This window comes from Gopherus evgoodei, chromosome 15 (genome assembly GCF_007399415.2).
Source record: "Gopherus evgoodei ecotype Sinaloan lineage chromosome 15, rGopEvg1_v1.p, whole genome shotgun sequence".
NCBI lineage: Eukaryota > Metazoa > Chordata > Testudines > Testudinidae > Gopherus > Gopherus evgoodei.
In genome coordinates this window covers 17,195,253-17,211,862 of record NC_044336.1, presented here as the reverse complement: position 1 = coordinate 17,211,862, position 16,610 = coordinate 17,195,253, and the positions used below count along the sequence as shown (strand labels likewise).

Sequence of the window (16,610 nt, the reverse complement as noted above, 5' to 3'; positions counted from 1 at the left end):
AAAACAAGAAGGATGTGTGGAGATAAATATAGGCTTTAAGAAGCTATCTAGTAGTATCTGGAAAGCAATTCAGTCTCTCTTACTACTGTAGTCTGTAGTTGTTTTGGGGGGAAAGGGTTGTTTTAAAAGAGAAAAAGATTGAGCTGAAAATTGATTCATGCATATGAAGTAATAACTAATACAAAGCCTGCTACTCCTCCAGTTGAAGTCAATGAGAGCAGTAGTGGGCTGCCACTCAGTGCTATAACACTAAGGTAAATGTTGTAAGATGTTGCAACTGACTCTTTTGATGTGCTGTGGGCCTTCAGCTCCAGTTTGCTTCAGTGGGAGTTGAAGGTGCTTATTACTTCATTTCACTGGATCCTAAACTTCGTATATACTCAATCATAAGCTGGTTCATTTATAAGCTGACCTCCCCCAAGATGGCTAAGTAAAAATGGAAAATTTTTAATAAACTGGCCCTATAATTCAGGTGTCAGCAAAGTTTGACTCCCGCCCCATCAGGATAAGCTGCTGGAGGGCTGAGACAGTTTGTTTACCTTGAGTGTCTGCAGGCACGGAGGTAAACCTAAGTAAACAAAATGTCCTAGCCCACCAGCGACTTACCCTGATGGGCCAGCACAGCAGCTGATGGGGAAATTTTGGGGATAGGGGAGAAGCTGGGGTTCAGGGGAATAACCCCTGTGATCACCCCCCACATGACCCCACCTGTAACCTGAGACCTCCCCACGTGACTCCTCCCTGCCCCATCTCTAGCCCGGGACCCCCACACTCTCCCTGTTCCGTCCCTTCCCACCTTACCTGGGGTGGGCCAGAGGAAGATGTCTGTGGCCTGGCCGGAGCTGCTCCAGCAGGCCTTCCAGCCCTGGAGCTGCAGCTACTTCGGAGGCTGGAGGGAGAGCAGCGTGGCCAGAAGAGGAGAGACTCTCTGGACCCGCCTCTTTCCTTCTGGCTCTGTTGGCTGTGCTGCCCCCTCTGTTGGGGTGAGGGGGCGAGAGGGCTGTGTCCCATCTCTTCACCTGTCTCTACCTGTTCATAAGCCAACCCCTTCTGTGATGCTTTACTAAAAAAATTCAGCTTATCAATGAGTATATGCAGTATTCATTTAGCAAATGTCTACATAAAAGTTTCCACTATCAACAGTTTTCTTTGAAAATGCTTTTCACTACACACAGATTAAGTATGAATCTTTACCCTTGCAGAGGTATTAAGGGAGAGAAACTCCCACCTGCAGAGCTTCCAAACTCCTCAGTTTTTCTCCTGTTCAGGTGTTAAACTCTGCTAGTTGGGCCTGTTTTGCACTGGCCCAGTTTTCAGGGAACAGCTTCCTCACATTATGGATGATTCGGGATCAGGAAATATGAAATCAAATAGCTCCAGATCAGTGAACTCATAAACTTCACTACTGATCTTTTTTACAAAGTTAAAGGTTACATAGCTAAACTCTCAAAAGTCAAGGACTGCATAAATTATAATTAAACGCACTTCCTCTGTATATGCAAAACAACAATCTTTAATTATAAGGTCATATATACACATTTTCCTACCATATAAGATACACATGTATAGTACCTCAGAATGTTTTTATTCTTTTGCATTGATACCAAATACCTTCAAGTCAGGCAAGATGCTTTCTGAATCATACAGTCTAAAAAATTCAGTGGACATACATTATGCTGGATGGAATAGTATTAATCTTTTATAACCTCACTCAGCTATAGCTTTTAAACATGAGATTGCTCTCTTTCAGGCTACAATGTTTTGCTGAGATATGAGGGGTTTGAAAACGATTCAAGTGTTGACTTCTGGTGCAACGTGTGTGGGTCTGACATCCACCCAGTTGGTTGGTGTGCAACTAGTGGGAAGCCTCTAGTCCCACCTAGAAGTATGTAAATATTAGCACTCCTGATTCAGTAGTAGAGATTCTAATCTTTTACATTTAAGTGAATTCATTGTGATTCAGATGCGGCTCTCATTTATGAATCGCATCTAAAGTTGTGAATAAATCTTGTTGCCTGTGGGTCAATGAGGACCTGATCCTGCGAATCTTCACAGGAAATTAAGTGTGTGTGTGTGTGTGTGTGTGTGTGAGAGAGAGGTATATCTCTCTCTAATATATCTATCTCATAGAACTGGAAGGGACCCCAAGGGATCATCGAGTCCAGCCCCCTGCCTTCTCTAGCAGGACCAAGTACTGATTTTGCCCCAGATCCTAGGTGGCCCCCTCAAGGATTGAACTCACAATCCTGGGTTTAGCAGGCCAATGCTCAAACCACTGAGCTATCCCTCCCTGCCCTTACTCGTGTGAATAAGGGTCATTAAGATCAGATCCTAAGTAATTAAATTAATCAGTTGCTAAAGCATACTCTGTTTTATGTAATCTATTCTTTATTAAAATCTTAGGTTGTCTTTTGCCCCAAAATATACACACATACAGTTGTGAAACTGGAGCAGAATTCAGCCTTTAAGACTTTTGATATGTTTTAATTATTCTTATATTTTCATTCAGTATTTTAACAATCATTTTATATTGTTTTACAAATACTGGCTTTAACTTTGTATCTCTAATGGGTCAACTTTATTTCCCTTCCTTTTCAACAGCAATCCAACACAAATACACAAACTGGAAAGCTTTTCTCGTGAAGCGACTTACTGGTGCCAAAACTCTTCCTCCTGACTTTTCTCAGAAGGTAAGTTGATGTGATATAAATCATGTAATGTAAACACAGCCTTATTACTGTGTGAGAAATTGAACTGTTTTGTAATAGCACTTTGGCCCCTCTTGTGGAGGAAGATAGAACTGCAGCTACTCCCATTTTTCTTTCTTCGGTGATTACATCAGCGGTTCTCAGCCGCTTGGCTTTTCCAGCAAAGAACCTGGAGACTGAAATTGGTGGAAGGTGCTTTAATATGACATGTGACTAAACATTTTCCCTATTATTGTAAGGTTTCAGAAAGTATGCAGTATCCTTTCAAACCTTCCATGAGAGTAGAAGTTGTTGACAAAACGCATCTCTGTCGAACACGGGTAGCGGTTGTAGACAGTGTAATTGGAGGACGATTAAGATTGGTATATGAAGAAAGTGAAGACAAAACTGATGATTTCTGGTGCCATATGTACAGCCCACTCATTCATCACATTGGTTGGTCCCGAAGTATAGGACATCGCTTCAAAAGATCTGGTAAGCAAGTTGTGTTGCAAAGATGCCTTGTAAGCAGTAGAGACTTACTTGAAAGATACTTCATGTAATGATTTGGCTAAAAGGAGCAAGCTGACTGGAAAAGCTTCTAATTCAAGTAATTATATCTTCAAAAACGTATGCAATGGCATTAATCAAGACTTTTTTTCAGCCACTACGTCTCCGCTCCATGTGGTTTAGTTAAAAACTATCAGTGTTTTTCCTTCAGGGTTTGGAAGAGCTTGGGTAAAGTTCAATGAGGCACCATCCATGAGACCATATCTAGAAATGTTTACAATATAAGCTAGTGTAAACAAGGGTTTTTATGCATGAAGCCCAATGTTCTGTGTATTTAGCATGTCTTGCTGCTGGCATCCTGGAATTACACAGCACAGCCCCACCAGCTGCCACCACCTACGTGGTACTGTAAAGTCAGCACAAGTATCGCTTGTGTTACTGATTTAGTTCAGTTTATTTTGCTCTGACCTCAACCTTTGGGTGTGCTTCGTATTTTTGTATGACAACATATAACTGCATTGCAGAAGTTGTCAGAAGAGGGACAGAAAAGTAGAGGATGACAGATGTGTAGTGGAGTTTTTATCACCTAAAATCAAAACATTTCTATTTTTTAAATATTTTATGTCCTCTTTTTAATGATAAATTAACATTGTTGCTAAGACTCTCTTTGCTCCTTTGCACGTAAGCCACTCATCTGTAACATAGAACAGGAATAAAAAAGCTCCATGTTGCACCAGCTTTGGACACTAAAATATCAATATTTTTATTACTGATTGGAAACCTTCATTGAAATCAGTATAAAAATAAAAGGGAAGCCGTTAAAAGAAATCATGCTCAGGACTGCTTCCTGGAAATGGACATAAGAGCTTTTCACAAAGCTGCTGGAATTCATTTCAGAGAAGCAGATCCAACCAGTAGCAGCAAACTGCTGCAAAGATCAGGCGGCTCCTCTGCTATAGTATCAGAAGGGTAGCTGTGTTAGTCTGGATCTGTAAAAAGCACAAAGAGTCCCGTGGCACCTTGAAGACTAACAGATGTATTGGAGCATAAACTTTTGTGGATGACTACCCACTTCACCCCACGAAAGCTTATGCTCCAATACATCTGTTAGTCTTTAAGATGCCACAGGACTCTGTTGCTCCTCTGCTATAGGATCCGAAATCAGAGCTATGGATCTCACCACACTACAAAAATGTTTCACAAAAACAAGAATTTCTAGTACAAAAATGAGGTAACAAACAGCGTGACTACAATACCAAGATGTTTCAAAATTTAATTACATTAAGCTTTTAAGTCACTTATGTGTATGAGTCTATTTGTCAGTTCTCTGCTTTAACTGTTCTGAGAGTGCAAACTAGTTTCACTTGTCAAACTTCTGCAAAAGCTTGTGTATTTCACTGACACTTGTGCTATAATCAAGCCTTCTGGGTATTAGTGTTCTCTGAATGCTGTTTTATCTCTTGTCCAACAGTGTCCTGAAAAATAAAAAAAATAAAAAATTTCATGATTTGAGCTCCATTCCCAAATTGTCTCTAGGTGGCATACTGCTGTGACCTCCTTGTGGGCCTGAAGTCTATATGTTTGTAAAGTTATGACTCTCTTAAGTGGCACAATGTTAGGAAAAGGTGTTTTTGTTTTGAGGGTGGGTATTATTAGTCTCTTCATAAATATTTGCTGATTAATAATGTAATTGTCCTTCGTAGACATTACAAAGAAACAAGACGGACATTATGATGCACCGCCACACTTATTTGCAAAGGTAAGATTGCTAATGAGAACGCTAAGATTGTTTACTCAGAGTTGGAAGAGGAATTTTTCATCACTTGAAGACAAAGCATAACTGAGAAATTATACCAAATTACTGTACAAAGGTCTGTCACTATTGGAAATTACTTTAAAAAAAAAAAAAAAAAGAATGCTGTTAAGCATTTTGATGTAAGTAAATTGACTGGGAGTTGGAGGGGTATTTTGGTCTTTTTGCTGCAAACTTTGTTTCATGGGTGTGGTTATGTTGTTCTTGTCACCTCAGGTAGCTGTGTAATGCTGTTGTATGAATCTTTAGGTAAAAGAAGTAGATCCAAGTGGAGAATGGTTCAAGGAGGGAATGAAATTGGAAGCTATTGATCCCTTAAATCTGTCTGCAATATGTGTTGCAACCATTAGGAAGGTAAGAGAATGAATTTATAATTTTTGTGGGAGAATGGGACATGAATCCTGTTGAATCCAATTTCCAGTCTTCTGTAATCAATACTGCTGCTAAAAACAGTGTTTTTTTTTTCTAATAAAGGCTGATATTTTATTTAAACAAGATTTTTAAAAAACAGCCAATGTGTTGGTCAACTGCATGTACTCTCATCTGTTCCGTCCACATCCACCCCTTCCAATAAAAGGATAATGTGTGCAATTTGTGAATGCTTACCAGTGGCTTCCATTCATTAGCTGCTTTCCTGTTACTGGGATATTAAGAATGGTTGATTGTTATAGCGGCAGATGAAAAGTACCTGTATGTGGCATTCACGAGTGTTCAAAATTCCCGGCTGAACTTTGATTGACAAACAGTATGCCTGTGAAATTAATGTGCAATGGAACATCTTGTTAATTCTCATCTGGCTATTTTGCAGACAATCTAATCCCTCACAAAAGCTTTGGATAATACATCTGCCTAAAAATATTCCTGCCAACGTTTTTGATTTTACTGTTTTTTTTATATATAATATTTTTATTTCTTTTCCTGTGTGTGGAAGACCCTCACACACTACAAAGGAAACTAACTATACAAAGATAGAGTGAAACTGATACTACACAAAGTGCTGTCAAATACTCAAAGGAAAAAACCTGAAAACTAAAATAGTCTCTAATCTCGCTCTTCTATTATTGTTGCCAGTTAATGTTCACAATAGCATATACAACAAGAAATACTGGAGAGAAGTGACTTTTATTAAGTTGACAGTGTTCTTTATACATATTTACTTATTTGTTTAATTTCTTATTCCACTTTGAAACGTGACATACTAAATTTCTAGCCTGGCCTTCACAGGTATAAAGGTGCTTAATATACAATATTGTTTTTATTTCCAAAGGTATTAGCAGATGGATATCTAATGATCGGGATTGATGGCTCAGAAGCAGCAGATGGGTCTGACTGGTTTTGTTACCATGCCACCTCCCCTTCTATTTTCCCTGTTGGTTTCTGTGAAATTAATGCGATTGAGCTAACTCCACCCAGAGGTATTTACACTATTCTGACCAACTTCTATTTTGATTATTTTTCAGTGGTATTCTATATAATCACATTCTTCGTTTCTTAAATCGTTTTGCAGCATTCATTTCGTTTTCAGAACCATCTTGATTTCAAACAGAAACTTCAGCACTACTTAAAATGGTCTGAAACAGGGATATCAAACTCAATGAATGTTTCTTTAATTCATGGGCAAATAAAATGAGGTTTGTTTTGACTACACAAAGATTAAAGGTAGAATATGGCCATTATGTAACTAAACTCTTACTGAGTAAAATTAGTTATAATCAGCATCAATTAATGCTGAGGTGGGAGGAGTAAGATGCAGAGCACTTCCAGAACTATCTCAAGAATATCAGTGCTAGGGAGTCTTGGGCCAGCAGAAGACTGGAATTATGATAGAGCAATTGTCCATATTAAAAGCATTGTAAAGTATTGCAGATTTATTAATCAGGCATGATGAATTATTCTCTCTTGCTAAAATGCACATAAATTTATCCTTCATACCAGTATCCACCGGAGTGGGAGGGGTTCATTTTTTGAACAAGGCCTAAGGAATGATTTTTGTGAGCAAAACTGCCTGAACACCATCATACGTGTCTGCAGATGGTTTTCTGTTGGCTTCATCTCTAAACTTTATTCCATTACTTTAGCTTCATATAAAGGGAGAGATAGGTAATTGCATCATAGCAGATGATAGGTGCTCACTGGTTGTTTAGTTTTTTGTAAGAATTCTGTCTCTGTCCCTATTCATTCAAAATCTCTAAATTATTGGAAGGTGGGGGGGGAGCTTATATTACTTGTTAAGTGCAAGCTTCTGTTGGCACTGAGTGCAGAGATTTTCTAAATTTTGAGTGTATTGGCAGTTGTGCCTGCAACAAAAAGAAAAACATTTCATAGCATTCCCGTTAGCTGATACGAATCTGTTTGGTCTTTTAGCATTTGGCGAATCCGTAGCTAAGCAGATTTACCCTTGCTTACTGGAGCTGTAACATTCAGTGGAATTACTGCAGAGAAAATCATGGGGATAATCTGACCTGCCAAAAACATATAGTTCATCCTATGACTTTAAAACAAACAAACAAACAAAAAAAAACTTTCTACCACTTCCAAAAAAATAAGAGTTTTTGGAGTAATTTACAGAATGAAAATTTAATAATGACAAAATGTATGTCTATATACACTCTGGTAAAACCAGACTTTTAAATGGCCAATACACTATAAATGATAGATGCGTATCTTTGAAGAATCCTGAGTAAATGTTTGTTCTTCAATTACTGAACCTACGACAGAAGGTGAACTTCTGTTAATATATTTTAATATGCTGCCTTGTTTCTTACATCGTGGCAGCTCTCCTGCTTTTCTGCTTTTGTCTGCATTTCTTCCCTTTCTCTCTTTAGAATTCTCGATAGCAATCCTGTATCATCCATTGCTAGACTATTATTAAAAATCATATTCAGTTTTGTAAAATTTAGTTTTATGTGTATGACTAACAAACAGTAAGAATGTTCTAGAACTTTAACCTTCTTAGTAGGTTAAATTATTTCTGAAGCAAATGCATTATTATAATGATCAGAACCCCCTTAATACCTGTGAGAGGTGTCTTCTAGTGGCTAAATTATGGTAATTGGAAGTCCTGAGTTCTAATCTTAGCTCTGGGATGGCCTTCTTCTGCTCCCATCTTTTCCATAGGCTTGTTATGAGGATTAATTAGATAACATTTGTAAAAAAATTATTGAACGTTTGTGTCAGAAGATCTCTGTATGCTAACAAAAAAAATTCTTTTATGTACCTCTTGCCCTGCTGTCTTGATGAATTTGCAGCCAATCAGACATGTCAGTTCATGAGGCTGGTGTAAACTTGGCTTGCTGCCACCCTTTCTGTACTCACCTTGTTAGCTTAAAATTTTACACTGTGGAAAAAAGGAGCCTTAAAACATAGGATTCAATCTTGTAAGGCGCGGAGCACTCTCGGCTCCCAGTGACATCAGTGGAAGTTGAGGACACTTGGCACGTTTCAGGATTGGGACTGGAGTTTGTTGTTGAAATTTAATTGTGTGAGAGGACGTAGCCCTGTAGTATTGAGCTGTGGCCCAAAGTGGCAGCTTGGATTAAAACAGTGGCTTTCTCACTCGCGCGCTCTCTCTCTCTTTTATTTATTTATTTTTTTAATTGTTCTGCACACCACTGTTAGTGAGATCCTGTGGGGACTGTCTTCCATTCCATCACTCCAAGCCCCCATCACCTCTTTGTTTTTCAAAATGTTTAATTCTACAGACCACCACAAAGAAATCTGCAAATGATTGTTGGTTCAAGGGCCAAAATTTGAGACTTTCTGGTCTAAGAAGCTGGTGGAAGGGAAAAGTCGCCCCAAAACTGTCCTCTCTAGCACATGCAAATTCAATAGACTACCCAAAATTAAATACATTATTGAGAAACAGTTGTGTCTCTTCTAGTTTATAAGGTGGAGAAAAGCCCTTCTTTACCTGCATTGCTGTGTTTTCTAACCCTATGATCTCTGTTTTAAAAACACTATTTCACTGATTTGTGTTTTAGCCAGTCTTCTCCAAACAAATCCAACATTTCAAGGAGAAAATTATTTTTCTCCCACAGGAAAGAGTAGATGATTTTGCAGATTTGTCTTTAGTCGCATCATTATAAAAAGGCTGTTATAGTATTTAAAGAGGTTTTCTTCTCTGTTTGATTTATGTGGAACCCAATATGGAGCAAAAACTCAAATTGAGAAAAATATTTTGATATTTGTGTCTAGCTTCTTTGTGTTTTTAGTGACAATGTAGCACTAACAGTGTTGTTTTTAAATGAACAAAATTTGCAGTTGATGTATGAAGGTACTATTTAAAATTCACAGGTTATGCAAAACTCCCTTTCAAATGGTTTGACTACCTCAGGGAAACTGACTCTATAGCAGCACCTGTAAAACTCTTCAATAAGGTAAGATAAATCATTGGTAAAGCCAACTGTATGGCATGTGTGCTATTTACAGTGGATTTTGTGCTGTAAATTCCTGCCTGCTTGGTCCCATGAGGTTAATCAGTCTCTTCAGCTGTCTTAAATATGTTTCTTCACTTATGTGCTAATTGTTCACGAAACCAGACACAGTGATTTTTCAAAGTCCATGTAAGTATGCTTTGAAAAATATCTAGTAGAAATGGAAATTGGGAAATTGTTTATTAGAAATAGAAAAAATTGTGTGCATTCAGCTTGTATATTTCAGACTCTGGGGAAAAAAAATCTTACTATGGAAGAAAATAGGAGCACATTAAATTACATAGATGATACCTTGGTATTCCACCATGTTCACTTTCACCATCTGAATAATGCCACTTGAAATTAAACTTGACTGAAACAGCAGCCCCCGTGAAGAATGTAAACTTGGTGTAGAGTAAGATGTTAGACTTGGTTTCCTGATATTTGGCTGTCTTGCTGCATTTTCCTTTTCAGGAAGTTCCAAACCATGGGTTTCACATTCGAATGAAACTGGAGGCTGTAGATCTTATGGAACCGCGCCTTGTATGTGTGGCCACAGTAACCCGCATCATCCATCGTCTATTGAGGATACATTTTGATGGCTGGGAAGAAGAATATGACCAGTGGGTGGATTGCGAGTCCCCTGACCTCTATCCTGTAGGGTGGTGCCAATTAACTGGATATCAACTACAGCCTCCTGCACCACAAAGTAAGTTGCTCTGCATTTGTAAATGATTCCTCTTGCATCGTTTTAAATCTAAAATTTACCAATTGCCTTCCAGTGTTTATACACGTGTGGTCATTCTCATAAGTTTACCCTTTTGGGGTTGGGTAGCCACCAGCAACAAAAAATAGACTAGATCATTGCTAATTCTCAGATGCACACCATTCTAATTGGTTTCACTGTATAACTGATAAAGCACTTCAGAGTATTTGCATGGGTGTGCTCTGTTTATTTTTAATCCTGGGGCTAACAGATGTTTGGACCAGAGAAGAAGCAGACTGCCTAAGCCTCAGGCCTAAATAACATTACTCATCATTTTATAGCACAATCAATTTGCATGGCACTTTACATTAAGAGGCCCTGATCCTGCAAACATGTGTTTGATTTAAATCCATAAAGTTACTATGCATATGCATAGTTATTCACATGCACAATTGTTTGCAATATGGGATCTTGTAGTATGCACTGATTTAATTTAAAGAACCCAGACAGCCTGCTTGTGTGTCCGTACCTGGCTTTTCAGTCTCATAAAGCTGTCCAGAGCCTGGAGAGTGAATATGTAAACACCAGATGCTCTCTTTAGTGTAGCTGGCAGCTTATGATTTGAATACTTTAAATGTTGGCAGGCGTTCAGGAATACATGAAATCAGTTCTGTCAACTGACAGATTTGTTTTTTTCTTCTTTCTTTAGATGGACATACTGGAGGAGTATAAACTAATTGTAATATAAAAATATGTATTACAGGATATGGCTGATTTGAAATGTTTTACTTTAGTTTACTCTTTAAATTTTTTCCTATTAGTCTGCCTTACCAGTGCTTATTTTTATTTCATTCTTTGTTCTTGCCTCTTTCCATTCTTTTAATAATTTCTCTCTTTATAGTCTGAATTTTTTGATATCTTAATTTGTGTGTGTGTGTGTGTGTGTGTGTGTGTGTGTGTGTGTGTGTGTGTGTGTGTGTGTGTCCATTTTTCATATGTAAATCTTCTTTTTTGTGTGTCTGGTTTTCTAATCTTTTTCTGTTTCCTTCTTTCTCCCAACTTTCTTCTTGCTTTATGCGAAATCCGAGTGGCAGCAAGACTCAGTTTTATGATGCATCAGCTATACTTCTCCAGTCAGGAAAATAATTGCTATGAGAACTAGTTGCTCAAAGGAGCAGAGGTATGACCCTGGCAGCAGGTGTATGTTGTTCCATAACGATGGATGAGATGACTTTTTGTAGTCTGTTAGGTCAGGAAACATATGGATAATTGTGTTCCAGGGGCTACTGGAATGGATGCAGTTCAAGTAGAGGATCTTTCCTATGTGAATGTGTTCTGTTTGACATAAGCTCTGTCTTCATTCATTCACTTATTCATTCATTGAGGAAAACCATTTTTCTTGTGAATTTTCCTTAGCATGAAAGACTGTGCAATATTTTCCCAAATCATTAATTCAAAATTTTAATTCTTAATATTTTTCAGCAGCAAGAGATAGCCAGTCAAGTTCGTCAAAGCAAAAGAAAAAGGCTAAGTCACAGCAGTACAAAGGACACAAGAAAAGTGGGTGACAAAGTGGTGCTTATATGCCTTTCCCAGCTGTTTAGAAAGTTGTTGTGCAATTTGTCTCAAATTATTCTGGTTGGAAATGTTGCTTGTGCATGAAATAAGTGTTATGCTTAAAGGTGCAGTATGCCATAAAAGGAGGCCTTTTATTAATTGAGAAATGTTATTTTTTTTATAACTTGCAGCAAAATAACCAAATGGAAAGTAAGTGGTTTTGAAAGGATTGATACTGTTCATAACTTCTGTGTATATTGTACACGGACAAATAAGTTAAATTAGTTTTGATACTCCTAGAACCAATTTTAGGTAAGGAATTCTGCATAAGCATGAAGATATAGTAAGGTGGTCTTGAACAAAATGCTCATATATGCACGGCTCTTCGTTTTTAACTCTTTGTAGCAAAGCTGTAGAAATAAGAACCAGGTTATTTTGAAGCAGAAGGTAAATGAGATGTAGAAATCCGAGGGCAATCTATCGTTCTCAGTTACTTTATAAAACTAAAATTTGTCTCCTCTTGCAAAACGGTACTAATTTTTAAATTGACAAGTTTATCAATTTTATGGGTGTTGGGCAATTGTAGGAAGCTCTTAATAATGTTACTTACAAAGGTACTCAGTAGTATTGCTATAGTTGACTACTGTTGTCAATTGAGTATTACCGTATATACTCAATCGTAAACCGGTTTGTTTATAAGCTGACCCCTCCAAGATGGATAAGTAAAAATGGAAAATGTGTATAACCCGTTCATAAGCCAGCCCTATAATTCAGGGGTCAGCAAACTTTGGCTCCTGAACCATCAGGATAAGCCGCTGGTGGGCTGAGATGATTTGTTTACCTCAAGCGTCCGCAGGCAGGAGGTAAACCTAAGTTAAACAAAGTGTCCTGGCACACCAGCTGCTTACCCTGATGGGCTGGGACAGCAACTGGTGGGGAAATGTTTTTGGAGGGGAGAAGCTGGGAATCAGGGGAGTAACCCCTGTGACTACACCCCCCAACCCCTAGCCCGGGACCCCCACACTCTTCCATCCCTTCCCACCTTATCTGGGGAGGATCTCTCTGGCCTGGCTGGAACTGCTCCAGTGGGCCGGACCAAGCAGTATGGCCGCAGCCTGCGAACCCCAGAGCTGCAGCTGCTTTGGAGGCTAGGGGGAGAGCAACATGGCCAGAAGTGGAGAGACTGGCTCCACATCTTCCTTTCTGGCTCTGCTGGCTGTGCTGCCTCTCCTTGCTCCCTCTGTTGGTGCGGGGAGAGGCTGTGTCCTACCTCTCCCTCTTTATATCCATTCATAAACCGACCCCCTTCTCTGGTGCTTCCCTTTTTTACTAAAAAAAATTCAGTTTATGAACGAGTATATACGGTACTTTAAAAAAAACAAAACAAAAACTAGGGATTTAACAACTGTCCAAATTCTTTCCACGTTAGTAGTGTCTCCCTGGTCGAAAATTATTCTCTTCAAAAATTCAAACAGATCTGTTTAATTTTTAAGTTACAGTGATATACCTTCCCTTCCCCCTCTAGTCATGTTTCCATGATTCTGTTTCAAACCAAAGCTATTTTCTGTCTGTAACGAAGGGAGTAGGAAACAGCCTGTCACAAGAAGACTTTGTGCTTTCTCTTGCCCTTTCTTGTTGGAGATCAGATACATCTATATTTATCTTAAATTCATGTTGCTCCTTTTATTCCAAAGGATGCCAAGGCATTTTTCAAAAGATTGGATGCTTCTGCAAGAGAGCATTGGAGGATAGCACCAACCCATGGTGCATGGGAAATTTTTATGCGGGACGATAAATTTTAGACAAGAACTCAGGGCAAGCTCCTTATTTAAAAAAAATAAATAAAATAATAGTAAGTGCCACAACATCTTGAATATCCAGTCAGAGCTGTCACTTTAAAAGTGTTTGAGAAGAACCCACGTACAGTGAGAGGAGTTCGTTTATCTGCCTAATAAAAATGAAGGGCTGATTCTATAGTGTCGTAACAAGAGGCACTAGTTAGAAGGCAGCCTAGCTATGCTTGGAACACTAAGCCATTGCCTCTGTTCACATTGTTGGTATTTCCTTGGCAAGAGGTGGTATTTCTTTGGTGCAGGAGAGAGATGTTTTGTAACAGCAGCTGGTACTTTGTGCTGAAGATGCAGTGGACAAAATTAACTGTAAGAGAAGGCAGAATGCAAATATATCAGTTTTAATTCTTGTGGATTGCACACCATCTCTTTTGCAGTCCAGTTGCCTTCATGTTGGCTGCCAGCGAGGCCTTTGTATTAGGAAGTGGGCAATTCTGCTGACACAGGACATGACTTCCCCACAAGTCGGCAGACTTAGGGTACGTCTATACTATGGGATTATTCCCATTTTAGATAAACCAGTTTTATAAAGCAGATTGTATAAAGTCGAGTGCACGCGGACACACTAAGCACATTAATTCGGCGGTGTGCGTCCATAGTCCGAGGCTAGCGTCGATTTTTGGAGCATTACACTGTGGGTAGCTATTCCGTAGCTATCCCATAGTTCCCGCAGTGTCCCCCGCCCCTTAGAATTCTGGGTTGAGAGCCCAGTGGCTGATGGGGCAAAAATCATTGTCGCGGGTGGTTCTGGGTAAATGTTGTCAGTCATTCCTTCCTCTGGGAAAGCAATGGCAGACAATCATTTTGCGACTTTTTTCCCTGGATTGCCCTGGCAGATGCCATAGCACGGCAACCATGGAGCCTTTTTTTTTTTTTTTTTTTTTTTAAACACAGTCACCGTATGTGTACTGGATGCCGTGGACAGAGGCGATACTCCAGCGCTACACAGCAGCATTCATTTGCTTTTGCATGATAGTAGAGATGGTTACCAGTTGTTCTGTACCGTCTGCTGCCCGTGTAAATTGGCAATGAGATGACGGTTATCTGTCCTTCTGTACTGTCCGCTGCTATCATGGGTGCCCATGGGTGCATGGCTGAGATCAGCCGGGGGCACAAAAGCAAAACTAGGAATGACTCCCCGAGTCAATCCCTCCTTTATGGTTTCTAAAAATAGAGTCAGTCCTGCCTAGAATGTGGGGCAAGTGTACTAGAGAACCAGTGTATCAGAGAGCACAGCTTCTCCGTGTCAGATCCCGCGGAAATGATGAGCTACATGTCATTCACAGGGGTGTGCCCCTGCAACAACCCCACCCATTTCTTCCTTCCTGCCCCAACCTTCCTGGGCTACTGTGGCAGCGTCCCCCCCATTTGTGTCATGAAGTTATAAAGAATGCAGGAATAAGAAACAGTGACTTGTTAGTGAGATAAAATGAGGAGGAGGCAGCCTCCCGGTGCTATGACAGTCCAGGCAGGACATTAAGCGGTGCAGAGGAGAGGAGCTCAGCATCCCGCTGCTATGATAGTCCAGGCAGGACAGAATCTTTTCTTTACACAGGAAAGGGAGGGGGCTGATGGCGCTCAGCCCCCAGTTGCTATGATGACGACAGTTACCAGCCGTTCTGTACCATCTACTGGGAATGACCAGGAATCATTCCTATTTTTACCCAGGCGCCCCCGGCTGACCTCACCTGAGGCAAGCCAGGAGCACTCATGGGCTGATGGTGACGACGGATAGCAGTCATATTGTACCGTCTGCCACCGGGGAGAGGAGCGGATACTGCTCTTCACTGCTGCAGCATCGCGTCTACCAGCAGCATTCAGTAGACATAGGGTGATATTGAAAGAAGTCAAGAAACAATTTATTTCCCTTTTCTTTCACGTGGTGGTGGGGGGGAGTAAATTGACAATCTATTCCCTGAGCCACGCCGGACAATGTGTTTTGAACCTACAGGCATTAGGAGTTCAGCCAAGAATGCAAATACTTTTCGGAGACTGCTGGGGACTGTGGGATAGTTGGAGTCCTCAGTACCCCCTCCCTCCCTCCATGAGCATCCATTTGAGTCTCTGGCTTCCCGTTACGCTTGTCACGCAGCACTGTGTAGCCTGTAGATTTTTTTTTCAAACACTTTGGCATTTCGTCTTCTATAACAGAGCTTTGATAGAACAGATTTGTTTCCCCATACAGCGATCAGATCCAGTATCTCCTGTACGGTCCATGCTGGAGCTCTTTTTGGATTTGGGACTGCATTGCCACCCGTGCTGATCCGAGCTCCACGCTGGGCAAACAGGAAATGAAAATCAAAATTTTGCAGGGCTTTTCCTGTTTACCTGGCCACTGCATCCAAGCTGAGATTGCTGTCCAGAGCGGTCACAGTGGTGCACTGTGGGATACCGCCCGGAGGCCAATACCGTCGATTTGCGGCCGCACTAATCCTAATCCGATATGGTAATACCGATTTTAGCGCTGCTCCTCTTGTCGGGGAGGAGTACAGAAACCGATTTAAAGAGCCCTTTATATCGATATAAAGGGCCTCATAGTGTGGACGGGTACAGCGTTAAATCGATTTAATGCTGCTAAAATCGGTTTAAACACGTAGTGTAGACCAAGCCATAGGTGGTTAAGAGCTGCATGACAGCCCTTAACAAACTGCTGGAAGAGATCCAGGGTGTGGAGCCCTGAGTCTAGGCTTTATCACCAGGCTTAAGTTCCAAGTTTGATCATCAAGCTCTATCTTATCTGACTCTGGTCTATTCAAAACTCTTCCTGAGGAGTTATCAGTTCACTGTTTTGTAATCTTGAGTTCATTGAAGTGTGAAGCATTGAATACTTCTAAAGTTAAGAAAACTCTAGCTTTGGCACCTCCATTTTGGAGGAAAAAGAGGTGTTTGGGTTTTGGGGAGTTTTTTTAATTCTTTTCTATATGCTTTAAAGACCCTTATTACTACTTGCAAGTTCCTAATAAGCTTGAACATTTTTTTTCTTTAAATTAATCAAATTAACTGCTGTTATTGCAGCCATAATCTGTATCTTAAACACACACAACATTTCTAATTTGCAGTTCAATCCATTCAGGT

The 16,610-nt window shown here is 40.0% G+C and overlaps 1 protein-coding gene across 13 annotated transcripts in view; it reads left to right on the top strand.

Moving 5' to 3' along the window:
• The window catches only part of MBTD1 (mbt domain containing 1), a 62,678-nt gene that overhangs the window by 22,169 nt on the left and 23,899 nt on the right, over positions 1 to 16,610 (top strand). For 12 of the 13 annotated variants that reach the window (XM_030534130.1, XM_030534134.1, XM_030534127.1 and 9 more), the window contains 9 exons: positions 1,751 to 1,885; positions 2,602 to 2,690; positions 2,948 to 3,182; positions 4,901 to 4,956; positions 5,260 to 5,364; positions 6,278 to 6,425; positions 9,304 to 9,386; positions 9,897 to 10,131; positions 11,611 to 11,688. In XM_030534130.1, coding sequence (XP_030389990.1) covers positions 1,751 to 1,885; positions 2,602 to 2,690; positions 2,948 to 3,182; positions 4,901 to 4,956; positions 5,260 to 5,364; positions 6,278 to 6,425; positions 9,304 to 9,386; positions 9,897 to 10,131; positions 11,611 to 11,688 — 1,164 coding nt within the window. The remainder of the gene's footprint in view (positions 1 to 1,750; positions 1,886 to 2,601; positions 2,691 to 2,947; positions 3,183 to 4,900; positions 4,957 to 5,259; positions 5,365 to 6,277; positions 6,426 to 9,303; positions 9,387 to 9,896; positions 10,132 to 11,610; positions 11,689 to 16,610) is intronic. The other variant, XM_030534125.1, reaches the window with a different exon arrangement.